We start from the raw sequence: 26,449 nt of genomic DNA on the forward strand, positions 1-26,449 counted from the left end.
TGTGTGTGTGTGTGTGTGTGTGAGACTATGTCAGAGAGAGAGAGTGCATGTGAGAGAGAGTGTGTGTGTGACATTGTGTGTGTGTGTGTGAGAGAGAATGTGTGTGAGAGAGTGTGTGAGAGAGACAGTGTGCGTGTGAGAGAGAGTATACGTGTGAGAGTGTGTGTGTGAGAGAGAGCGTGTTTGTGTGTGTGAGAGTATGTATGTGTGTGTGAGAGTATGTGCGTGTTTGAGAGTGTGTGTGTGTGAGAGAGAGTGTGTGTGTGAGAGTGCGTGTGAGAGAGTGTGTGTGAGTGTGTGTGTGTCTGAGAGAGAGTGTGTGTGTGAGAGAGTGTGTGTGAGTGTGTGTGTGTGAGAGAGTGTGTGTGAGTGTGTGTGTGCGTGAGAGAGTGTGCGTGAGAGAGTGTGTGTGTGAGAGTGTGTGTGTGAGAGAGTGTGTGTGAGAGAGAGAGTATGTGTGTGAGAGAGTGTGTGTATGAGAAAGAGAGTGTGTGTGTGTGTGTGTGTGAGAGAGAGAGAGAGAGACAGTGTGTGTATATGTGTGAGTGAGAGAGAGTGTGTGTGTGAGAGTTTGTGTGTGTGAGTGAGAGAGTGTGTGAGTGTGTGTGAGACAGAGAGTGTGTGTGTGTGTATGTATGTGATAGAGTGTGTGTGGGTGAGAGAGCGCGTGTGTGTGTGTGACAGAAAGTGTGTGTGTTGTTAGTGTGTGTGTGAGAGAGTGCGTGTGGGTGAGAGAGTGTGTGTGTGGGTGAGAGAGTGTGTGTGTGTGTGTTGTGAGTGTGTGTGTGAGAGAGTGTGTGGGTGAGAGAGAGTGTGCGTGAGAGAGAGACTGTATATGTGTGTGTGTGTGTGTGTGTGAGCGAGTGTGTGTGTGTGAGAGTGAGTGTGTGTGAGAGAGTCTATGTGTGTGTCTGTGAGAGTGTGTGTGAGAGTGTGTGTGTGTGAGAGTGTGGGAGTGTGTGTATGTGAGTGAGAGTGTGTGTGAGGAAGAGTGAGACTGTGTGTGTGTGTGAGAGAGAGTGTGTGTGTGAGTTTGAGTGTGTGTGTGTGTGTTTGTGTGTGACTGTGTGAGAGTGTTTGTGTGAGTGTGTGTGAGTTTGAGTGTGTGTGTGAGTGTGAGTTTGAGTGTGTGTGAGTTTGAGTGTGTGTGTGTGTGAGTTTGAGTATGTGTGTGTGTGAGTGAGTTTGAGTGTGTGTGTGAGTTTGTGTGTGTGTGAGTGTGAGTGTGTGAGTGTGAGTGTGTGTGTGAGAGTGTGTGAGTGTGAGTTTGAGTGTGTGTGTGTGAGTTTGAGTGTGTGTGTGAGTGTGAGTTTGAGTGTGTGTGAGTGAGTGTGTGTGTGAGTTTGAGTGTGTGTGTGTGAGTGAGTGTGTGAGTGTGAGTTTGAGTGTGTGTGTGTGTGAGTGAGTGTTTGTGTGTGTGTGAGTGTGAGTTTGTGTGTGTGTGTGAGTGTGAGTTTGAGTGTGTGTGTGAGTGTGAGTGTGTGTGTGAGTGTGAGTGTGAGTTTGAGTGTGTGTGTGAGTGTGAGTTTGAGTGTGTGTGTGAGTGTGAGTTTGAGTGTGAGTGTGTGTATGAGTGTGTGTGTGTGAGTTTGAGTGTGTGTGAGTGTGAGTTTGAGTGTGTGTGAGTGTGAGTTTGAGTGTGTGTATGAGTGTGAGTGTGAGTTTGAGTGTGTGTGAGTGTGAGTGTATGTGTGAGTGTGAGTTTGAGTGTGTGTGTGTGTGTGAGTTTGAGTGTGTGAGTGAGTGTGAGTGTGTGTGTGAGTTTGTGAGTGTGTGTGAGTGTGAGTGTGTGTGAGTGGTGAGTGTGTGTGAGTGTGTGTGTGTGTGTGAGTTTGTGAGTGTGTGTGAGTGTGAGTGTGTGTGTGAGTTTGTGAGTGTGTGTGAGTGTGAGTGTGTGTGAGTGTGAGTGTGTGTGTGAGTTTGTGAGTGTGTGTGAGTGTGTGTGTGACTGAGACAAAGTCGGGAGAATCCCTCCTCCTTTCTACTCTCACTTCCTCAGTATCTGCGACTTTTGTGTTGAAGCCGCAGTGACAGATAGCAGTGAACCCACTCAGGCCCTCTCCCTGGTCCAGACTGTAAGCTTCGCTCCATTACTCAGAGTACTGTGAGTAAGGTCTACATTTCTAAGTTTAAATTTAAAGTTTAAAGTAAAGTTTATTAACCTTTGACCTTTCTCTACACCCTAGCTATGACTGTAACATACATTCTGCACTCTCTCCTTTCCTTCTCCCCTACGTGCTCTATGATTGGTATGCTTTGTCTGGATTACACGCGAAAGACAGTACTTTTCACAGCATTAGTTAGTTTAGATTTATTTATCTCTGTGTCACAAGCATTAACACGGCAATGAAGTTACTGTGAAAAACCCCTACACTCTGTTGGGGTACACTGAGGGAGAATTTAGCACGGCCAATGCACCCTACCCAGCACGTTTTTGGAAAGCGACTACATCCTGTGGGGGTAACGCTCTGAGGCAGATCTGGAGCTGCTGATTGTTATCAGTGGTATTGGTGAGACAGATTGAGGAATCAGTTCTGTCACGTTCCGCACAGTGACAGAATTTCACACAGTCCGAGTGGAGTGACTCCTGACCTGGGTCCCCCGCAGAGAGAGAGAAGGGTTCAGAAGAGGACTGACTATGGAACAGTACAGCACAGCACAGGCCCTTCAGCCCTCGATGTTGTGCCGAGCTCTGTCCGAACCCAAGATCGAGCTATCCCACTCCCTATCATTCTGGTGTGCTCCGTGTGCCTATCCAATAACTGCTTGAAAGTTCCTAAGTGTCCGACTCTACTATCATAGTCTATTCCACAGCCCAACCACTCTCTGAGTAAAGAATCTACCTCGGATATCCCTCCTATATCTCCCACCATCACCCTTATAGTTATGCCCCCAGAATCAGCGACATCCACCCGAGGAAACAGTCTCTGTACGTCCACTCTATCCATCCCCCTCAACATCTTATAAAGTCGCCTCTCACCCTCCTCCTCTCCAAAGGGAAAAGACTGAGTCTAGACTGTCAAATTGGTATTTTTAAATTTATTCGCAAGTGTGTCTGGGCCAGTGTTTAATGCACGCCCCTAACTACCCTCCAACCCAGAGGGGCAGTTAAGATCCAACCACACTTCGCTGTGGCTCTGGAGTCACATGTAGGCCAGACAGGGTAAGGACGGCAGATTTCCTTCCCTAGGGAAACAAGTGGGGTTTTTACAACAATCATTTCATGGTCACCAGTAAACTTTTCATTCAAGATTTTATTTATTGAATTCAAATGTTCCCATCAGTAATGATGAGATTCGAACTCTGGTCTGCAGGACACCACCCTGGCTCTCCGGATTACTGATCCAGTGGTAATACCACTATGCCACCGTCTCCTCGACCTCGCCAGAGATGTTAACGTCTGCTGAGGAACAAGTTGTTATTGAAAGGAAACAGGGGAATTTAGCAGAAGCATTTGTGACAATGATCCATTTACCCCATGGCCAATCCACCTAACCTACACATCCCAGGACACTAAGGGACAATTTAGCCTGGCCTATCCACTCTAACCTACACATCCCGGGACGCTGAGGGACAATTTAGCATGGCCAATCCACCTAACCTACACATCCCGGGACACTAAGGGACAATTTAGCCTGGCCTATCCACCTAACCTACACGTCCCGGGACACTGAGGGACAATTTAGCATGGCCAATCCACCTAACCTACACATCCCGGGACGCTGAGGGACAATTTACCATGGCCAATCCACCTAACCTACACATCTTTGGGTACTAAGGGGCAATTTACCATGGTCAATCCACCTAACCTACACATCCCGGGACACTGAGGGACAATTTAGCATGGCCAATCCACCTAACCCGCACATCTTTGGGTACTAAGGGGCAATTTAGCACGGCCAATCCACCTAACCTACACATCCCGGGACACTGAGGGACAATTTAGCATGATCAATCCACCTAACCTACACATTTTTGGACACTAAGGGACAATCCTTTTCATCAGCACATTAATAATTCAAAATGACAAGAGACAGGATTGAGCTGTGTGTGAAAAGGGAGCCATTTCTCATGGTGTTTTGCAGCGGGGGAGCTGGTGTTGTGGAATGAAATACAACAAAACACAGCAACTAATAATCGAAATACTTCAAACAAAATCCGCAGGCCTCACCATTTGATGTGGGTTAAACGGCAGAGTGAGTTATCGCTTTAAATATGAATCAGCATTGAGTAGATGACCTTCTCCTCAAAACAATACTTATTTCATTCTTTAACCTTGTACAATTCGAAATACGAACACACACCTTAGGAGCAGGCATCGTCTCCTCGAGCCTGTTCCCACAATTCAAAAGATCATTCCTGGTGTCTCTCTGTAACATCGACCCTACCCTCCCACCAACCCCCAATAACCTTTCACCTCCCATAACCTTTCAGCCCTTGATAGTTAAGAATCTATCTCACTCTGCTTTAAAAATATTCCCAGACTCTGCTCCCACTGCCTTTTGAGGAAGAGAGTTTCAGAAACTCACCCCCACCACTCCCCATCCCCAAGAGAAAAAATTTCTCCCTCTTCTCTGTCTGATGGACCCTTATTTTTAAACAGCGACCCCCTGGTTCTAGATTCCCCCCCAAAAGGAAACATCCCCTCCACATCGACCCTGTCAACACCCCTCAGCATCTTAAAGGTTTTGATCAAGTCGCCTCTTATTCTTCTAACCTCCAGTGGATACAAACCAAACCACTTTCCTTAAATAACGCGGGTGGCACAGTGGTTAGCACCGCTGTCTCACAGCACCAGAAACCTGGGTTCGATTCACGGCTTGGGTCACTGTCTGCGTGGAGTCTGCATGTTCTCCCCGTGTCTGCGTGGGTTTCCTCTGGGTGCTCCAGTTTCCTCCCACACTCCAAAGATGCAAAGGTTCGGTGGATAGGCCATGCTAAATTGATCCTTAGTGTCCAAAGATGTGCAGGTTAGGTGGATTGGCCATGCTAAATTGCCCCTTAATGTCCAAAGAAGCGCAGGTTAGGTGGATTGGCCATGCTAAATTGATCCTTAGTGTCCAAAGATGTGCAGGTTAGGTGGATTGGCCATGCTAAATTGCCCTTAGCATCCAAAGATGTGCAGGTTAGGTGGATTGGCCATGCTAAATTGCCCCTTAGTGTCCAAAGATGTGTAAGTTAGGTGGATTGGCCATGCTAAATTGCCCCTTAGTGTCCAAAGATGTGTAGATTAGGTGGATTGGCCATGCTAAATTGCCCCTTAGTGTCTAAAGATGTGCAGGTTAGGTGGATTGTCATGCTAAATTGTCTCTTGGTGTCCAAAGGTGTGTAGGTTAGGTGGATTGGCCATGCTAAATTGCCCCTTAGCATCCAAAGGTGTGCAGGTTAGGTGGATTGGCCATGCTAAATTGCCCCTTAGTGTCCAAAGATGTGTAGGTTAGGTGGATTGGCCATGCTAAATTGTCTCTTGGTGTCCAAAGGTGTGTAGGTTAGGTGGATTGGCCATGCTAAATTGCCCCTTAGCATCCAAAGATGTGCAGGTTAGGTGGATTGGCCATGCTAAATTGCCCCTTAGTGTCCAAAGATGTGTAAGTTAGGTGGATTGGCCATGCTAAATTGCCCCTTAGTGTCCAAAGATGTGTAGGTTAGGTGGATTGGCCATGCTAAATTGCCCCTTAGCATCCAAAGATGTGCAGGTTAGGTGGACTGGCCATACTAAATTGCCCCCTAGTGTCCAAAGATGTGTAGGTTAGGTGGATTGGCCATGCTAAATTGCCCCTTAGTGTCCAGAGATGTGTAAGTTAGGTGGATTGGCCATGCTAAATTGACCCTTAGCATCCAAAGATGTGTAGGTTAGGTGGATTGGCCATGCTAAATTGCCCCTTAGTGTCTAAAGATGTGCAGGTTAGGTGGATTGTCATGCTAAATTGCCCCCTAGTGTCCAAAGATGTGCAGGTTAGGTGGATTGGCCATGCTAAATTGCCCCTTCGTGTCCAGAGATGTGTAAGTTAGGTGGATTGGCCATGCTAAATTGACCCTTAGCATCCAAAGATGTGTAGGTTAGGTGGATTGGCCATGCTAAATTGCCCCTTAGTGTCTAAAGATGTGCAGGTTAGGTGGATTGTCATGCTAAATTGCCTCCTAGTGTCCAAAGATGTGTAGGTTAGGTGGATTGCTCATGCTAAATTGTCTCTTGGTGTCCAAAGGTGTGTAGGTTAGGTGGATTGGCCATGCTAAATTGCCCCTTAGCATCCAAAGATGTGCAGGTTAGGTGGTCTGGCCATACTAAATTGCCCCCTAGTGTCCAAAGATGTGTAGGTTAGGTGGATTGGCCATGCTAAATTGCCCCTTAGTGTCCAAGGATGTGCAGGTTAGGTGGATTGGTCATGCTAAATTGCCCCTTAGTGTCCAAAGATGTGCAGGTTAGGTGGATTGGCCATGCTAAATTGCCCCTTCGTGTCCAAAGATGTGTAAGTTAGGTGGATTGGCCATGCTAAATTGCCCCTTAGTGTCCAAAGATGTGCAGGTTAGGTGGATTGGCCATGCTAAATTGCCCCTTAGTGTCCAAAGATGGGTAAGTTAGGCGGATTGGCCATGCTGAATTGCCCCTTAGTGTCCAAAGATGTATAAGTTAGGTGGATTGGCCATGCTAAATTGCCCTTAGCATCCAAAGATGTGCAGGTTAGGTGGACTGGCCATGCTAAATTGCCCCTTAGTGTCCAAAGATGTGTAAGTTAGGTGGATTGGCTATGCTAAATTGCCCCTTCGTGTCCAGAGATGTGTAAGTTAGGTGGATTGGCCATGCTAAATTGACCCTTAGCATCCAAAGATGTGTAGGTTAGGTGGATTGGCCATGCTAAATTGTCCCTTAGTGTCCAAAGATGTGCAGGTTACGTGGATTGTCATGCTAAATTGCCGCCTAGTGTTCAAAGATGTGTAGGTTAGGTGGATTGGTCATGCTAAATTGTCTCTTGGTGTCCAAAGATGTGTAGATTAGGTGGATTGGCCATGCTAAATTGCTCCTTAGTGTCCAAAGATGTGTAGGTTAGGTGGATTGGCCATGCTAAATTGCCCCTTAGTGTCCAAAGATGTGCAGGTTAGGTGGATTGGCCATGCTAAATTGCCCCTTAGCATCCAAAGATATGCAGGTTAGGTGGACTGGCCATGCTAAATTGCCCCCTAGTGTGCAAAGATGTGAAGGTTAGGTGGATTGGTCATGCTAAATTGTCTCTTGGTGTCCAAAGATGTGTAGGTTAGGTGGATTCGCCATGCTAAATTGCCCCTTAGCGTCCAAAGATGTGCAGGTTAGGTGGACTGGCCATACTAAATTGCCCCTTAGTGTCCAAAGATGTGTAGGTTAGGTGGATTGGCCATGCTAAATTGCCCCTTAGTATCCAAAGATGTGCAGGTTAGGTTAGTTGGCCCTGCTAAATTGCCCCTTAGCATCCAAAGATGTGCAGGTTAGGTGGACTGGCCATACTAAATTGCCCCCTAGTGTCCAAAGATGTGTAGGTTAGGTGGATTGGTCATGCTAAATTGCCCCTTAGTGTCCAAAGATGTGCAGGTTAGGTGGATTGGCCATGCTAAATTGCCCCTTAGTGTCCAAAGGTGTGCAGGTTAGGTGGATTGGCCATGCTAAATTGCCCCTTAGTGTCCAAAGATGTGTAGGTTAGGTGGATTGGCCATGCTAAATTGCCCCTTAGCATCCAAAGATGTGCAGGTTAGGTGGACTGGCCATGCTAAATTGCCCCTTAGTGTCCAAAGATGTACAGGTTAGGTGGACTGGCCATGCTAAATTGCCCCCTAGTGTCCAAAGATGTGTAGGCTAGGTGGATTGGTCATGCTAAATTGTCTCTTGGTGTCCAAAGATGTGTAGGTTAGGTGGATTGGCCATGCTAAATTGCCCCTTAGTGTCCAAAGATGTGTAGGTTAGGTGGATTGGCCATACTAAATTGCCCCTTAGTGTCCAAAGATGTGTAGGTTAGGTGGATTGGCCATGCTAAATTGCCCCTTAGTATCCAAAGATGTGCAGGTTAGGTGGACTGGCCATACTAAATTGCCCCCTAGTGTCCAAAGATGTGTAGGTTAGGTGGATTGGTCATGCTAAATTGCCCCTTAGTGTCCAAAGATGTGCAGGTTAGGTGGATTGGCCATGCTAAATTGCCCCTTAGTGTCCAAAGGTGTGCAGGTTAGGTGGATTGGCCATGCTAAATTGCCCCTTAGTGTCCAAAGATGTGTAGGTTAGGTGGATTGGCCATGCTAAATTGCCCCTTAGCATCCAAAGATGTGCAGGTTAGGTGGACTGGCCATACTAAATTGCCCCTTAGTGTCCAAAGATGTGTAGGTTAGGTGGATTGGCCATGCTAAATTGCCCCTTAGTATCCAAAGATGTGCAGGTTAGGTTAGTTGGCCCTGCTAAATTGCCCCTTAGCATCCAAAGATGTGCAGGTTAGGCGGACTGGCCATACTAAATTGCCCCCTAGTGTCCAAAGATGTGTAGGTTAGGTGGATTGGTCATGCTAAATTGCCCCTTAGTGTCCAAAGATGTGCAGGTTAGGTGGATTGGCCATGCTAAATTGCCCCTTAGTGTCCAAAGGTGTGCAGGTTAGGTGGATTGGCCATGCTAAATTGCCCCTTAGTGTCCAAAGATGGGTAAGTTAGGCGGATTGGCCATGCTAAATTGACCCTTAGCATCCAAAGATGTGTAGGTTAGGTGGATTGGTCATGCTAAATTGCCCCTTAGTGTCTAAAGATGTGCAGGTTAAGTGGATTGGCCATGCTATATTGCCCCTTAGTGTCCAAAGATGTGCAGGTTAGGTTAGTTGGCCCTGCTAAATTGCCCCTTAGTGTCCAAAGATGTGTAGGTTAGGTGGATTGGCCATGCTAAATTGACCCTTAGCATCCAAAGATGTGTAGGTTAGGTGGATTGGCCATGCTAAATTGCTCCTTAGTGTCCAAAGATGTGTAGGTTAGGTGGATTGGCCATACTAAATTGCCCCTTAGTGTCCAAAGATGTGTAGGTTAGGTGGATTGGCCATACTAAATTGCCCCTTAGTGTCCAAAGATGTGTAGGTTAGGTGGACTGGCCATGCTAAATTGCCCCCTAGTGTCCAAAGATGTGCAGGCTAGGTGGATTGGCCATGCTAAATTGCCCCTTAGTAAACCAGTCTGAAAGGTATGCTGCTTTGGTGCACTGACCCAAACAGGTGCTGGAGTGTGGTGACTAGGGGAATTTCACAATTACTTCATTGTAGTGTTAATATAAGCCTTAGTTGTGACTAATAAATTAACTTTAAATTGCAAGTAGCGGGGTAAATACATGGAGTTATAGAGATAGGGCCTGGGTGGGACAGTTGTAGGTACAGACTCGATGGGCTGAATGGCCTCTTTCTGCATTGTAGGGATTCTCTGAGACCGATCCTGTACACAATATTCCAGATGTGCTCTCACCAGTGCCCCACGCAACTGAAGCATTACGTTACTAATTTTATATTCGATTCCCCTCACAAGTAATAAAATTCTATTCTGAATTATTGTTCAAAAGGCAATCTATCACAAGCCCAACAAACCATCATTAATTTACCCTGGACGTGGAAATATCGAGAAACCAGAACTTGGGATAAAATTAACAGTCACTGGGGGTCCATTAAGCAAAGTCAGCATGGATTTGTTTAGGGAATATTGTGTTTAACCGAGCTTTAGGATTTTTTTTGAGGAAGTTACAGAGGATAAGTGAGGACAACGCAGTCGATGTGATATACATAGATTTGCCAAAAGCCTGGATGGGTGTGGCTCCAATAACACTCAAGAAGCTCAACACCATCCAGGACAAAGCAGCCCCACTCGATCGACATGCTAACCACAAACACTCCCTCCACCCCCCACGCACACAGTGACGGCCGTGTGTACCATCTACAAGATGCACTGCAGCATCTCACCAAGGCTCCTTAGGCAGCACCTTCCAAACCCACCACCTCTACCATCTAGAAGGACAAGGGCAGCAGATACCTGGGAACACCCCCACCCGGAGGTTCCACTCCGAGTCACCCACCATCCCGACTTGTTTTTTATTCATTCCTGGGCCACATGTAGGCCAGACCGGGTAAGGATATTATATTCAATTCTCCTCGCAAATAATAAAATTCTATTCTGAATTACTTGTTCAAAAAGCTATGGTCATTTTATGCGGAAACACCTAGAAACCAAAACTCTAAAGGATATTAGATGGGTTTTTCCAACAATTGACAATGGTTTCATGGTCGTCAGTAAGACGATAAGACATAGGAGCAGAATTAGGCCACTCGGCCCATCGAGTCTGCTCTGCTATTCAATCATGGCTGATATTTTTCTCGTCCCCCATTCTCCTGCCTTTTCCCCATAACCCCGATCCCCTTATTAATCAAGTATCTACCAATCTCTGTCTTAAAGACACTCAATGACCCAGCCTCCACAGCCCTCTGTGGCAAAGATTCCCCACTCTCTGGCTGAAGAAATTCCTCCTCATCTCTGATTGTCCCTTTAGCCTGAGATTATTCCCTCTGGTTCTAGTTTTTCCTACTACTGGAAACATCCTCTCCACGTCCACTCTCCAGCCTCGCCGTGTCCTGTAAGTTTCAATAAGATCCCCCCTCATCCTTCTGCACTCCAATGAGTACAGACTCAGAGTCCTCAACCGTTCCTCATACGATAAGTTCTTCATTCCAGGGATCATGCTTGTGAACCTCCTCTGGAACCTTTCCAAAGCCAGCACATCCTTCCTTAGATACAGATTCTTAATTCCAGATATTTTTTATTGAATTCAAATTCTATTATCTGCTGTGGTGGGATTCGAACCCGGGTCCCCCAGAACATTAGCTGAGTTCCTGGATTAATAGCCTAGCGTTAATACCACTGGGCTATCAGCACCCCCCCCATTTGGAAATATATCGGCCGTTCCTTCACTGTCGCTGGGTCTAAATCCTGGGACTCCCTCCCTAACAGCAGAGTGGGTGTACCTACACCTCAGGGACTGCAGTGGGTTCAAGATGGTGGCTCACCCACCACCTTCTCAAGGGGCAATTAGGGATGGGCCAATAAATGCTGGACCCAGCCAGGGACAACCCACATCCCAGGACCAAATTGAATGTTTAACGCATGTGTGAGATTTGAAAGCATTTTGGGATATGAAGTAAATTATTTTCTGGAATTCAGATCAAGTCTGGCGGAACACTCTAGAAAAGTTACAGTGCAGAAGAAGGCCATTCGGCCCATTTTGACAGGAAAAGAGATTGAAAATAGACTAGCTCTTTGTTTCACTCCCACTTTCCAGCAGTTGGTCTGTAGTGTTGTGGGGTTGAGTTTATAAAGATGTGAAGAATGTTTATAAAGAATGTAAAATGCCAGAAGGAGAACAACAGTGTGTGGTTCCTTTAAGACGCTGGTTTTGGGTTCAATGCTGGGATGGTTAAGATGCAGGCATACAGAGTACACAAATGGCAACATTTGTTGCAGAGATCAAACCATCCAGCTTCCCTTGGTAACAACAGCTCTACAGGTTTTTATATTCTGACAGCCTATGAGTTTAAAGAAAATGGTTAGGAACCTATCAAATTTGAATTTGCTGTTGCTGTCAACTTCAGGCCAATCCGGGTGTAGAGAACGGATAGGTCATCAGGAGTATAAAGAGGAACTCAACTGCCTGACTGCAGTTCAGTTAAGTTCAACTAAGAGGCAGCCAGCACAGAAGGCCACCTCCAGAGTGGTTCTCCACCCTGCCAGCTTAACTCTGAAGCCAATTCTCCATCTATCTTACAACAGGATATCAAATCAGAAAGGCCTTACAGAGAAATCACCAGAAAAAAACTTTAAAGCTTCCAAGATGCCATCAGGTTTGGCTGTAAATATGTTTTGAGAGTGACTAAAATTCTGTTATTACTGTTTTGGTGTTGGATGGTCTTTATCTTTATTTGAACAGCATTCCAGTTGAATTGTCCTTTAATTAATATGTTACCTGCTTAGTTAAAATGCCAGCGGGTTCAATAAAATAACCTCAAACGTTAACATAGAACAGGTAACACCTTCCCTAACACTTATACCAGATTACAAAGCGAGGTAAAGGGGGTTAACCTCTGCGTTGTAACAATAGCTCCGTAGGTTACAAAACCTCAGATACAGATCCGGGTACATTCTCAGTGAGTAACACCTTCTCTTCCACACAGAGAGATGGAAAATGGCGATGTGGGAGCGCTATTAAAGATCTTGGATGGAGTGAAGCTGAGATATCCCAGTATTAACAGGTAATTACGGATCAAAGCACAATGGGGTGAATTTTACCGTCCCATCCATCACGGAAATTGGAGCGGGCGAGGGATGGACCACGGAAATGTCCGTTGACCTTGAGGGGGGGGGGATTTTTTCCGGTTTTGGGGCGAGTGAGGCTGGAAAACCCACCCAAATGTTTCCACCTCTCTCCCTCTCTGTCTCTCAGGCCAGTTTGACAATGTGAGGGAGATGGGATCGAGAGGCATGCTGGGTGCCAGAAGCTGACATCTCAATCAATCATCTCGACAACAACATTTGTATCTTTTAACTTGATTTATTATTGCCACATGTCGTGGGAGCTGAGCGGCACGGTGGCACAGTGGTTAGCTCTGCTGCCTCACAGCGCCAGGGACCCGGGTTCGATTCCTGGACTCTCTCTGTGTGGAATCTGCACATTCCCCCCATGTCTGTGTGGGTTTTCTCTGGGTGCTCCGGTTTCCTCCCACAGTCCAAAAGACGGGAACTCTGGGGCACAGTTTAAAAATAAAGGGCCTTCTATTTAAGAAGGAAATGAGCATTTTTTTTGTTTCTGAGGGTCGTAAATGTTTGGAACTCTCTTCAGAAAGCAGTGGAGGCAAGGTCATTGAATATTTTTAAGACAGAGATTGATAGATTCTCAATTAACAAGACAGCCAAAGGTTATCGAGGCGAGACAGAATGGAATTGAGGCCATAATCAAATCGGCCATGATGGAGCCAAATGGCTTACCTCGGCTCCTAATTTGTAAGTTCATTTTTATGTATGTTCAAATGGATATACTCCCTTAGACCAGTCTTTGGTTTAAATGTGATCCAGTAAAAACGTAAAACTGCACCTGCCCTCTGCACTCAATTGTCCTCAGTGCACCGTCCTGTTTGACAAGATTTTGATTGAAAATCCTGTGATGTAAAGTGTTATCCATCAGTAGGGTCCACTAGCAGGGCTTTGCTGTGTTCCTCCAATGAAAAGATCTGGCAAGTAACAACCTGACAAGAGAATTTTCTTAATAGTTATGGCTACAGCCTAACAAGGAAGTCAGAAGTGCTGGATCCAGTTCTTGAAAATGAACATAAGAACATAAGAACATAAGAAATAGGAGCAGGAGTAGGCCATCTGGCCCTTCGAGCCTGCCCCGCCATTCAATAAGATCATGGCTGATCTGTCGTGGCTCAGTTCCACTTTCCCGCCCTCTCCCCATAACCCTTAATCCCCTCTCTTATCAAGAACCCAGGAAATTGGAGCATATTTTAGTGAGAAAACATTTGAGAAACATTGTTACAATAGCATTTGGTCTAGAATAGTTCAGCAATAGTCATGAAACAATCAAATATAAAAATACTTAATTAGATAGAGGGGTAATTTCACTAATTTGAAAGAATCTTGTCTGGATGAATTGGTAGACAAAACAGTAATTGAGTAATGGGCACAGTGTGAACACAAACACCTTCCCATGAGAAAGGAAGGAAAGGCATCCAAAGCATGTGTTTCCTTGTTGATCAGAAATATAGAGATAAAACTGAAACAGAAAAAGGAAGTTTTTGATAATTGTCTGGTTTGAAATACAGTAAAAAGCCAAGCTGAATACAAAAAGTACTGTGGACATCCTCAAAAATGCGAAGACAAGACCTGAAAATTAATACGGGTAATTGGTTGATATTGTGTATCTGGACTTTGAGAAGGCCTTCAATATAGTACCTCATAATAGATTGATGAGCAAAATTAAAGCCCAAAGGATTGAAAGAACAGTGGCTGCAAAGATACAATTTTGTAGTAAAAACAAAATACTGTGGACGCTGGAAACCTGAAATGAAAACAGAAAAACATTGGAAAAGCTCAGCAACTCTGGCAGCATCTGTGCAGAGAAAAGTAGTTAATGGCTGAAATTTTCCAGCCTTTCACAGCAGCTAGATTGTCTGGTCCTGCTGCAGTGAATAGAATGGAGATTTGGCTGGGCGCCAAATTCTCTGTTCCCACTTGCAGTGGTGGCGGGGCATGATCAGCCAGGAAATTCTAGCCAATGTTTTAAATCCTAGCCATACAGAGTTTTTGCAGCATTTTTCTGTTTTCATTTTAGTTGTAATGTTAAATGGAAAACAGAGAATAATGATAAACAGTTGTTTTTCTGTGAGAAGAATACCATGATGTTCGTGAAGTCCTTTTAGATATATATTAATAATGAGGACTTGGGTAAAGTAGGGAGGTCTTGCTGCAGCTGTATAGGGCATTGGTGAGGCCGCAGCTGGAGTACTGTGTGCAGTTTTGGGCGCCGCACCTGCGCAAGGATATTTTGGCCTTGGAGGGAGTGCAGAGGAGGTTTACTAGGCTGATACCGGAGTTGAGGGGATTGAGCTATGAGGAGAGGCTGAATAAACTAGGCTTGTACTCGTTAGAGTTTAGAAGAATGAGGGGAGATCTCATTGAGATGTATAAGATGATGAATGGGATGGATAGGATAGAGGTGGAGAGACTCTTCCCGCTCAAAAAAGACAGTAGGACTAGAGGGCACAGCCTCAAGATAAAGGGGAGGCGGTTTAGAACGGAGTTGAGGAGGAACTTCTTCACTCAAAGGGTGGTGAATCTCTGGAATTCTCTGCCCGTTGAAGTGGTGGAGGCTGCCTCGCTAAATATTTTTAAGAAGCGGGTTGATGGGTTCTTGATAAGAGAGGGGATTAAGGGTTATGGGGAGAGGGCGGGAAAGTGGAACTGAGCCACGACAGATCAGCCATGATCTTATTGAATGGCGGGGCAGGCTCGAAGGGCTAGATGGCCTACTCCTGCTCCTATTTCTTATGTTCTTATGTTCTTATGTTTGCAGATGTCATAGAAGTTGGAAAACATTGAGGAGGAAATCAACAGACTTTAGGGGATATAAATGTACTGGTGACAAGGGCAGGCACATGGCAGACAAAATTTAACATAGAGAAGTATGAAGTCATACCTTTTGAACGGTGGAGAAACTTCTTCACTCAAAGGGTGGTGAATCTCTGGAATTCTCTGCCCGTTGAAGTGGTGGAGGCTGCCTCGCTAAATATTTTTAAGACGCGGGTTGATGGGTTTTTGATAAGAGAGGGGATTAAGGGTTATGGGGAGAGGGCGGGAATGTGGAACTGAGCCACGACAGATCAGCCATGATCTTATTGAATGGCGGGGCAGGCTCGAAGGGCTAGATGGCCTACTCCTGCTCCTATTTCTTATGTTCTTATGTTCTTAGGTGCTAAATTCTCCCTCGAACGAGTGCCAGAGGGTGGCAACTCACTGTAACTTCATTGCAGTGTTAATGTAAGCCTACTTGTGACACTAATAATAAACTAATCTAAACTAACTAATACGGTGAAAAGTATTGTTTCTTGCGCGCTATACAGACAAAGCATACCGTTCATAGAGAAGGAAAGGAGAGGGTGCAGAATGTGGTGTTACAGTCACAGCGAGGGTGTAGAGAAAGATCAGCTCAATGCGAGGTAGGTCCGTTCAAAAGTCTGACAGCAGCAGGGAAGAAGCTGTTCTTGAGTCGGTCAGTATGTGGCCTCAGACTTTTGTATCTTTTTCCCGAAGGAAGAAGGTGGAAGAGAGAATGTCCGGGGTGCGTGGGGTCTTTAATTATTCTGGCTGCTTTTTCCGAGGCAGCGGGAAGTGTAGACAGAGTCAGTGGATGGGAGGCTGGTTTGCCTGATGGACTGGGCGCAGTAAAATACCCTGAGACTCTCCATAATGAGGGGGTGGGGAAGCAGAATCTGACCCCGTGGGGTACATATTCGGGTCAGGACATCCAAAAACTCAGTCCATGCGGTCAATGGCATACAGAGACAGAGAGAGAGAGAGAGAGAGACTGAGAGAGAGACTGAGAGAGAGAGACTGAGAGAGAGAGACTGAGAGAGAGAGAGAGAGACAGAGACTGAGAGAGAGAGACAGAGACTGAGAGAGAGAGAGAGACAGGGACTGAGAGAGAGAGAGAGACAGAGACTGAGAGAGAGACAGGGACTGAGAGAGAGAGAGAGACAGGGACTGAGAGAGAGAGAGAGACAGAGACTGAGAGAGAGAGACAGAGACTGAGAGAGAGAGAGAGACAGGGACTGAGAGAGAGAGAGAGACAGGGACTGAGAGAGAGAGAGAGACAGAGACTGAGAGAGAGAGAGAGACAGAGACTGAGAGAGAGAGAGACAGGGACTGAGAGAGAGAGAGAGACAGAGACTGAGAGAGAGAGAGAGAGACAGAGACTGAGAGAGAGAGAGACAGAGACTGAGAGAGAGAGAGAGACAGGGACTGAGAGAGAGAGAGAGACAGGGACTGAGAGAGAGAGAGACAGGGACTGAGAGAGAGAGAGAGAGAGACAGGGACTGAGAGAGAGAGAGAGACAGGGACTGAGAGAGAGAGAGAGACAGGGACTGAGAGAGAGAGAGAGAGACAGGGACTGAGAGAGAGAGAGACAGGGACTGAGAGAGAGAGAGAGACAGGGACTGAGAGAGAGAGAGAGACAGGGACTGAGAGAGAGAGAGAGAGACAGGGACTGAGAGAGAGAGAGAGACAGGGACTGAGAGAGAGAGAGAGACAGGGACTGAGAGAGAGAGAGAGACAGAGACTGAGAGAGAGAGAGAGACAGAGACTGAGAGAGAGAGAGACAGGGACTGAGAGAGAGAGAGAGACAGGGACTGAGAGAGAGAGAGAGACAGAGACTGAGAGAGAGAGAGAGACAGAGACTGAGAGAGAGAGAGACAGAGACTGAGAGAGAGAGAGAGACAGGGACTGAGAGAGAGAGAGAGACAGGGACTGAGAGAGAGAGAGACAGGGACTGAGAGAGAGAGAGAGAGACAGGGACTGAGAGAGAGAGAGAGACAGGGACTGAGAGAGAGAGAGAGACAGGGACTGAGAGAGAGAGAGAGAGACAGGGACTGAGAGAGAGAGAGACAGGGACTGAGAGAGAGAGAGAGACAGGGACTGAGAGAGAGAGAGAGACAGGGACTGAGAGAGAGAGAGAGAGACAGGGACTGAGAGAGAGAGAGACAGGGACTGAGAGAGAGAGAGAGACAGGGACTGAGAGAGAGAGAGACAGGGACTGAGAGAGAGAGAGAGACAGGGACTGAGAGAGAGAGAGAGAGACAGGGACTGAGAGAGAGAGAGACAGGGACTGAGAGAGAGAGAGAGACAGGGACTGAGAGAGAGAGAGAGACAGGGACTGAGAGAGAGAGAGAGACAGGGACTGAGAGAGAGAGAGAGACAGGGACTGAGAGAGAGAGAGAGACAGGGACTGAGAGAGAGAGAGAGACAGAGACTGAGAGAGAGAGAGAGACAGGGACTGAGAGAGAGAGAGAGACAGGGACTGAGAGAGAGAGAGAGACAGGGACTGAGAGAGAGAGAGAGACAGGGACTGAGAGAGAGAGAGACAGGGACTGAGAGAGAGAGAGAGACAGGGACTGAGAGAGAGAGAGACAGGGACTGAGAGAGAGAGAGAGACAGGGACTGAGAGAGAGAGAGAGAGACTGAGAGAGAGAGAGAGACAGAGGCTGAGAGAGAGAAAGAGAGACAGAAAGAGAGTGAGAGAGACAGAGAGAGAGAAAGAGACAGAGAGAGAGAGAGAAACAGAGAGAGACAGACAGACATAGAGCGAGAGCGGAGGGGGGCGGGGGGAGATAAAGAAAGAGAGGGAGAGAAAGAGAGACAGAAAGATACCAGCAAGTGGAGGGGTTCAGGGAGGGAGCTCCAGAGTTTGGGCCCCCCCAGGCAGCTGAAGGCTCGGCCGCCAATGGTGGAGCGATGGGATTCGGGGGATGTTCAACAGGCCGGAATAGGAGGAGCGCAGAGATCTCGGAGGGGTGTAGGGGCTGGAGGAGGTTACAGAGATAGGGAGGGGTGTAGGGGCTGGAGGAGTTTACAGAGATAGGGAGGGGTGTAGGGGCTGGAGGAGGTTACAGAGATAGGGAGGGGTGTAGGGGCAGGAGGAGGTTACAGAGATAGGGAGGGGTGTAGGGGCTGGAGGAGGTTACAGAGATAGGGAGGGGTGTAGGGGCTGGAGGAGGTTACAGAGATAGGGAGGGGTGTAGGGGCTGGAGGAGGTTACAGAGATAGGGAGGGGTGTAGGGGCTGGAGGAGGTTACAGAGATAGGGAGGGGTGTAGGGGCTGGAGGAGGTTACAGAGATAGGGAGGGGTGTAGGGGCTGGAGGAGGTTACAGAGATAGGGAGGGGTGTAGGGGCTGGAGGAGGTTACAGAGATAGGGAGGGGTGTAGGGGCTGGAGGAGGTTACAGAGATAGGGAGGGGTGTAGGGGCTGGAGGAGTTTACAGAGATAGGGAGGGGTGTAGGGGCTGGAGGAGGTTACAGAGATAGGGAGGGGTGTAGGGACTGGAGGAGGTTACAGAGATAGGGAGGGGTGTAGGGACTGGAGGAGGTTACAGAGATTGGGAGGGGTGTAGGGGCTGGAGGAGGTTACAGAGATAGGGAGGGGTGTAGGGACTGGAGGAGGTTACAGAGATAGGGAGGGGTGTAGGGACTGGAGGAGGTTACAGAGATAGGGAGGGGTGTAGGGGCTGGAGGAGGTTACAGAGATAGGGAGGATTGAAGGGGCTGGAGGAGGTTACAGAGATAGGGAGGGGTGTAGGGGCTGGAGGAGGTTACAGAGATAGGGAGGGGTGTAGGGGCTGGAGGAGGTTACAGAGATAGGGAGGGGTGTAGGGGCTGGAGGAGGTTACAGAGATAGGGAGGGGTGTAGGGGCTGGAGGAGGTTACAGAGATAGGGAGGGGTGTAGGGGCTGGAGGAGGTTACAGAGATAGGGAGGGGTGTAGGGGCTGGAGGAGGTTACAGAGATAGGGAGGGGGTGTGAGGTTCTATGAGCACTGTTGGCGGACAGGGGGAGGAGGGGTGAGGGGAAGTGGTCTGAGTCAGCACAGGAGGCTACAGAAATGTTCCTGAGCAGTTGATGGAATGGAGGGGGGGGGTGAACGGTAGGCACGGGGGCGTTGGGGGGGGCGTTGGGGGAGTGAAGCATGTGTGGGGGGGGGCTGCAATGGAAAGGTCGAGTCTGGAGCTAAGGCTGACAAGGGTGAGGACTTCAGCAGTCGATCAGCTGAGACAGGGCTGAGGTTGGGGGCGGGCTGGGGGGGTGGGTTGGTAAGAGGGGGCGGTCAGAATGATGGCATCAGGGACTCACCTCAGGGTCAAAGGTGACAGCGGGGTCAGGAACGGGGGGGCAGGGAGAGGGTCGGAGCTGGTAGTGAGGGAATAGAGTTTGGAACGTGGTAATGACTCCGGTCTTCCCGGTATTGAGCTGTGGGATATTCCTGCTGGTCCAGGACTGAGTGTGGGATAAGCAGCTGGATGATCCGGAGGTGTGGGAGGAGGTGAGGGAGGGATTGATGGTAGTGAGATGGGTGAAGTTAGTATGGATGGACGCTGTCCTTCAGGGAGGGATATTATTGAGGGGCAGAAGGAGTGTGTTCCTTCTACTTTCTCAGAAGACTAAGGAAATTTGGCATGTCCGCTACGAACCACCAACTTTTACAGATGCCCCATAGAAAGCATTCTTTCTGGTTGTATCACAGCTTGGTCTGGGATCCTGCTGTGCCCAAGACTGCAAGGAACTACAAAAGGTCTTGAACGTAGCCCAATCCATCACACAAACCAGCCTCCCATCCATTGACTCTGTCTACACTTTCCACTGCCTTGGAAAAGCAGCCAGAATATTTAAGGACCCCACATACCCCGGACATTCTCTCTTCCGCCTTCTTCCATCGGGAAAAAGATACAAAAGTCTGAGGTCACGTACCGACCGACTCAAGAACAGCTTCTTCCCTGCTGCTGTCAGACTTTTGAATGGACCTACCTCGCGTTAAGTTGATCTTTCTCTACACCCTCGCTATGACTGTAACACTACATTCTGCACCCTTTCCTTCTCTATGAACAGTATGCTTTGTCTGTGCAGTGCGCAAGAAACAATACTTTTCACTGTACGTTAATACATGTGGCAATAACATATCAAAGCAAAAGGAGGGGGAGGATTGACCCTGTGGGGTGGTGGGAGTGGGGGAGTTCACAGGAAGGATAGCATTGCTCTGAATGGCCCCAGTCTTTGTTAATCCCACTCATGTTTTTCCCAGTTCTCAGGTGATACACTACACTCTCAGAGCCCGAGAGAGGTTCTTCTCTGGAAAGATGAGAGGACAGCGAATCTGCCGTGTGATCCAAGCCATCGAACAGCTCATTGTGGAGGATATCCATGGGGTGAGGACTCTCTGCAGCATCCATCGCAGCCAGACTCTGTCCCCCCCTTCCCATGTCTCCCTGTGTCTCTCTCTCTCTCGGGAATCGGGAGGTTGTCTCTGGGGATTGGCGGGGGTGGGATGTGTCCTCAAACTGCCCAGTCCAGGGTAAAAACACACAAAGCAGATAAGAGACAGCCTCGAAACCTCACTATCCAAACAAATGCCCCACTCCAGAAACTGTATGAGTGTGTGTGTGAGTGTGTGTGTGAGTGTATGTGAGTGAGTGTAAGTGTGTGAGTGAGTGTGAGTGTGTGAGTGTGTGAGTGTGTGTTGTGTGTGTGTGAGGGAGATAGTTTGTTTGTGTACAAGTGTGCATGTGCGAGTGTGTGTGCGCGCGAGAGTGTGTGCGCGAGAGTGTGTATGCGCGTGTGTGTGTGTGTGATTGAGTATATGTGTGAGTATGAGTGTGTGTGTGTGTGAGAGAGGGAGAAAGTGTGAGTATGTGTGTGTATGTGAGTGTGTGTGTGTGTATGTGAGTGTGTGTATGTGTATGTGAGTGTGTGTGTATGTGAGTGTGTGTGCATGTGAGTGTGTGTGTCTGTGAGTGTGTGCGTGCGTGTGTCTGTGAGTATCTGAGAGTGTGTGTGCCTGTGAGTGTGTGTATACATATGTGAGCGTGTGTATGTGTATATGTGTGTGTAAGTGTGTGTGTGTATACGTGTGTGTCAGTGTGTGTGTGTATATGTGTGTGTAGGTGTGTGTGTGTATACGTGTGTGTCAGTGTGTGTGTGTATACGTGTGTGTCAGTGTGTGTGTGTATACGTGTGTGTAGGTGTGTGTGTGTATATGTGTGTGTCAGTGTGTGTGTGTATACGTGTGTGTAGGTGTGTGTGTGTATATGTGTGTGTAGGTGTGTGTGTGTATATGTGTGTGTAGGTGTGTGTGTGTATACGTGTGTGTCAGTGTGTGTGTGTATACGTGTGTGTCAGTGTGTGTGTGTATATGTGTGTGTAGGTGTGTGTGTGTATACGTGTGTGTCAGTGTGTGTGTGTATACGTGTGTGTCAGTGTGTGTGTGTATACGTGTGTGTAGGTGTGTGTGTGTATATGTGTGTGTCAGTGTGTGTGTGTATACGTGTGTGTAGGTGTGTGTGTGTATATGTGTGTGTAGGTGTGTGTGTGTATATGTGTGTGTAGGTGTGTGTGTATACGTGTGTGTCAGTGTGTGTGTGTATATGTGTGTGTAGGTGTGTGTGTGTATACGTGTGTGTCAGTGTGTGTGTGTATACGTGTGTGTCAGTGTGTGTGTGTATACGTGTGTGTAGGTGTGTGTGTATATGTGTGTGTCAGTGTGTGTGTGTATACGTGTGTGTAGGTGTGTGTGTGTATATGTGTGTGCCAGTGTGTGTGTGTATATGTGTGTGTAGGTGTGTGTGTGTATACGTGTGTGTCAGTGTGTGTGTGTATACGTGTGTGTCAGTGTGTGTGTATATACGTGTGTGTAGGTGTGTGTGTGTATACGTGTGTGAGAGTGTGTGTGTGCATACGTGTGTGTCAGTGTGTGTGTGTACGTGTGTGAGAGTGTGTGTGTGCATACGTGTGTGTCAGTGTGTGTGTGTATACGTGTGTGTCAGTGTGTGTGTATACGTGTGTGTCAGTGTGTGTGTGTATACGTGTGTGTCAGTGTGTGTGTGTATACGTGTGTGTAGGTGTGTGTGTGTATACGTGTGTGTCAGTGTGTGTGTGTATACGTGTGTGTCAGTGTGTGTGTGTATACGTGTGTGTAGGTGTGTGTGTGTATACGTGTGTGAGAGTGTGTGTGTGCATACGTGTGTGTCAGTGTGTGTGTGTATACGTGTGTGAGAGTGTGTGTGTGCATACGTGTGTGTCAGTGTGTGTGTGTATATGTGTGTGTCAGTGTGTGTGTATACGTGTGTGTCAGTGTGTGTGTGTATACGTGTGTGAGAGTGTGTGTGTGCATACGTGTGTGTCAGTGTGTGTGTGTATATGTGTGTGTCAGTGTGTGTATACGTGTGTGTCAGTGTGTGTGTGTATACGTGTGTGTCAGTGTGTGTGTGTATATGTGTGTGTCAGTGTGTGTGTATACGTGTGTGTAAGTGTGTGTGTGTATACGTGTGTGTAAGTGTGTGTGTGTATACGTGTGTGTAAGTGTGTGTGTGTATACGTGTGTGTAAGTGTGTGTGTGTATACGTGTGTGTCAGTGTGTGTATACGTGTGTGTAAGTGTGTGTGTAAGTGTGTGTGTGTATACGTGTGTGTAAGTGTGTGTGTGTATACGTGTGTGTCAGTGTGTGTATACGTGTGTGTCAGTGTGTGTGTGTATACGTGTGTGTAAGTGTGTGTATACGTGTGTGTCAGTGTGTGTGTGTATATGTGTGTGTCAGTGTGTGTGTATACGTGTGTGTCAGTGTGTGTATACGTGTGTGTCAGTGTGTGTGTGCATACGTGTGTGTAAGTGTGTGTGTGTATATGTGTGTGTCAGTGTGTGTGTGTATATGTGTGTGTCAGTGTGTGTGTGTATACGTGTGTGTAAGTGTGTGTGTGTATACGTGTGTGTCAGTGTGTGTGTGTATATGTGTGTGTCAGTGTGTGTGTGTATATGTGTGTGAGAGTGTGTGTGTGTATACGTGTGTGTCAGTGTGTGTGTGTATATGTGTGTGTCAGTGTGTGTGTGTATATGTGTGTGAGAGTGTGTGTGTGTATACGTGTGTGTCAGTGTGTGTGTGTATATGTGTGTGTCAGTGTGTGTGTGTATATGTGTGTGTCAGTGTGTGTGTGTATACGTGTGTGTAAGTGTGTGTGTGTATACGTGTGTGTCAGTGTGTGTGTGTATATGTGTGTGAGAGTGTGTGTGTGTATACGTGTGTGTCAGTGTGTGTGTGTATACGTGTGTGTCAGTGTGTGTGTGTATATGTGTGTGTCAGTGTGTGTGTGTATACGTGTGTGTAAGTGTGTGTGTGTATATGTGTGTGTCAGTGTGTGTGTGTATATGTGTGTGTCAGTGTGTGTGTGTATACGTGTGTGTAAGTGTGTGTGTGTATATGTGTGTGAGAGTGTGTGTGTGTATACGTGTGTGTCAGTGTGTGTGTGTATATGTGTGTGAGAGTATGTGTGTGTATACGTGTGTGTCAGTGTGTGTGTGTATATGTGTGTGTCAGTGTGTGTGTGTATATGTGTGTGTCAGTGTGTGTGTGTATACGTGTGTGTAAGTGTGTGTGTGTATACGTGTGTGTCAGTGTGTGTGTGTATATGTGTGTGAGAGTGTGTGTGTGTATACGTGTGTGTCAGTGTGTGTGTGTATACGTGTGTGTCAGTGTGTGTGTGTATACGTGTGTGTCAGTGTGTGTGTGTATACGTGTGTGTAAGTGTGTGTGTGTATACGTGTGTGTAAGTGTGTGTGTGTATACGTGTGTGTCAGTGTGTGTGTGTATACGTGTGTGTAGGTGTGTGTGTGTATACGTGTGTGAGAGTGTGTGTGTGTATACGTGTGTGTAAGTGTGTGTGTGTATACGTGTGTGTAAGTGTGTGTGTGTATACGTGTGTGTAAGTGTGTGTGTGTATACGTGTGTGTAAGTGTGTGTGTGTATACGTGTGTGTCAGTGTGTGTGTGTATACGTGTGTGTCAGTGTGGGAGGTGATGAAGTGTTGGTTGTGTTGGGATTCGATGGGCCGAGTGTCCTGAACTGAACCGGCTTCTCCTCTGGGAGAGGAAGAACAGGAATGTAACAGGGAACGGTGGGATAGTCCAGGTCAGGTCACCCTCCTCCTCCACAAAGACCTCCGGATCGATGTGGAGCCAGTGACTGGGATTTAGTGAACATTATATCTGAAAGGAGATCTCGGTGACTCTGATAGCATGGCCAGCTTATCAAATACAAATGTTATCCCTGAAGCACGGTTTAAAATGGACCCGAACAACTGGAGTTAGTGGCTCACTCGGAGACACTCCCAGAATTGAGAAAATGACTCTTGTTTTTTGTGGAAGAAAGGTCCAGCTTAAACATTTTCGAAAGTAGTAACAAGGAAGGAAATGTAAATGTACAGAGTTCGGTTTCTGTTGTGTGTTAGCAGAACCCCAGCGCTTAGCACTGCTGCCTCACACTGCCAGGGACCGAGGTTTAATTCCCAGCCTGGGTCACTGTCTGTGTGGGTTTCCTCCGGATGCCCCGGTTTCCTACCTCAGTCCGAAAGATGTGTATTGGCCGTGCTAAATTCTCCCTCAATGTACCCGAACAGGCGCCGGAGTGTGGCGACTGGGGGATTCTTCACAGTAACATAAGCCCACTTGTGACGCGACTAAATAAACTTTAACCTTCAACTTAATTGTAAGCCACACTGGGAACATGGCTCGCTCGTCAGGTGACCTGTGGCAGCCGTCGCGAGTCGGAGCCTGCTTTCCTTCGAAAGTTTCTTTTGAATAGATCGCCACCCGGCCAGTTAGAGATTAATGTCCTGTGGTGCTGGCGTCAGGAAAGCGCAAGGCAGCCCGTGACACCCGCGAGCGTTGACGGGAGACTGGCGTCGCCTGCCGTCCAGCCCGTAAAGGGCAGCTGGGTAACTCCTCGAAAGGAGGCACCACTCGGAGTACGGGGAGGCCGTCACGGTGGATCCTGGTCTGATGACTGAGACCGACATTCAGACGGAGAGGGAATTTGCGAAGCGCGGGGGCTGGGGTGGAGGTGGGTGGGGGGTGGGCACAGGGGGTGGGGAGCGGCCTACCTCACAGCTGGGTCCCCGAGAGACCGGGTTAGCATCGAGATATATCAAGGCGGGGATCTGATCGCTGAATTCTCTCTCCCCCAGCTACAACTACCTCACCAGGAGACTGGGGAGCCTGTGGATCAGGAAGATGACTGGGATACACTCGGCAACTGGATCAGATTCCAAGAGTGTCTCCCGTTAGCTGGGAACGGATCCACTCACTCCTTCTTCTAAAGAAGTACAGTTTACAAAGATGTGAATATTCCAACTCTAAGATATCGTTTTATATTTTGCTACTACCAATTTTTACATATTTGATAAGCTATTTATTTTTACTACATTTGTACAGCCGACTGAGCATTGAGATGTTCTCAGTATCCGCTCAGGAATCCTGGGAGACGGCGCATCCGCCTCTTCACTACCTCTGCTCTTACTGCCTGCCCCCCACCCCCCTGCCCCGACTTCCCTCTCTCCCCCATAACACTACCTCCATCAACTACCTCTCTCCCCACCCCCTCGTACCCCCACGTACCCTCCCACCGTTATTCCTGCCCTGACTTCCTGCTGATTTTCTGACCCAGGGTTAGGACGGGGCCTGTGCAGGCCCGAGGCCTGTGCATCCCAAGGCCTGCGTAGGCCTGAGGATTGCGTAGGCCTCAACTTGTGCAGGCCCGAGAGCTCTGTAGGCCCAAGGACTGAGTAGGCCCAAGGGTTCTATAGCACTGAGCGCTGCATAGGCCTGAGGCCTGTGTAGGCCGTAGGGCTCTGTAGGCTTGAGAGTTCTGTAGTCCTGAGGGCTGTGTGGGCTCAAGACTTGTGTAGGCCTGAGACCTGTGTAGCCTGAGGCCTGTGCAAGCATGAGGCCTATGTACAACAGAGGCATAAGAAGCAGAGAACACTATTTAGATCAGAGGCCTGTGTTTCCATCAAACATAGTCAGGAAAGGGATAAATCTCTGCTCGGCATTATAAGTTGGTGTACTGAGTAAACTCTTGCACTTTGTAAAATAAAAATCTTTTGCACAAGTTTCAATTATTTCAAACTCTAGACAATTCATTAACAAAATTCCAGACCAATCCCTAAACCTGGTTCGGAGCAGAGGGTTATGGAATAGGAAGAGATCAGGGGCTGGAGGAGGAACTGTCAGAGGGTCAGTGCTGAGGGAGTGCCGCACTGTCAGAGGGTCAGTGCTGAGGGAGTGCCGCACTGTCAGAGGGTCAGTGCTGAGGGAGTGCCGCACTGTCAGAGGGTCAGTGCTG

General features: G+C 47.8%; 1 protein-coding gene across 3 annotated transcripts; it reads left to right on the forward strand.

The window, feature by feature from the left end:
* Positions 1 to 1,443: 1,443 nt before the first annotated feature.
* On the forward strand, positions 1,444 to 25,531 carry LOC145339465 (uncharacterized). Of its 3 annotated transcripts, none has more exons than XM_080183936.1 (4): positions 1,444 to 2,075; positions 12,198 to 12,275; positions 20,366 to 20,489; positions 25,293 to 25,531. In XM_080183936.1, the coding sequence occupies exons 2-4, from the start codon at positions 12,202 to 12,204 to the stop codon at positions 25,422 to 25,424; spliced, it is 330 nt and encodes a 109-aa protein (XP_080040062.1). In that variant the 5' UTR covers positions 1,444 to 2,075; positions 12,198 to 12,201; the 3' UTR covers positions 25,425 to 25,531. The 3 variants fall into 3 exon arrangements, with proteins under 3 accessions (XP_080040062.1, XP_080040060.1, XP_080040061.1); XM_080183934.1 differs by having other exon boundaries at positions 1,444 to 2,104; positions 25,293 to 25,521; XM_080183935.1 differs by lacking the exon at positions 1,444 to 2,075 and adding an exon at positions 11,797 to 11,867 and having other exon boundaries at positions 25,293 to 25,530.
* The last annotated feature ends 918 nt before the right edge of the window (positions 25,532 to 26,449 follow it).

The sequence above is a fragment of the Carcharhinus amblyrhynchos genome, unplaced genomic scaffold, assembly GCF_965287045.1.
Source record: "Carcharhinus amblyrhynchos unplaced genomic scaffold, sCarAmb.v2.hapA scaffold_480, whole genome shotgun sequence".
Lineage (NCBI taxonomy): Eukaryota > Metazoa > Chordata > Chondrichthyes > Carcharhiniformes > Carcharhinidae > Carcharhinus > Carcharhinus amblyrhynchos.

Bases quoted from the DNA above. Each gene is read 5' to 3' on its own strand.
- LOC145339465 (XM_080183936.1), top strand. From the start codon at position 12,202: ATGGAAAATGGCGATGTGGGAGCGCTATTAAAGATCTTGGATGGAGTG. The intron at 12,276-20,365 runs GTAATTACGGAT...TGTTTTTCCCAG, and splicing joins AGATATCCCAGTATTAACAG to TTCTCAGGTGATACACTACA. The intron at 20,490-25,292 runs GTGAGGACTCTC...TCTCTCCCCCAG, and splicing joins TTGTGGAGGATATCCATGGG to CTACAACTACCTCACCAGGA.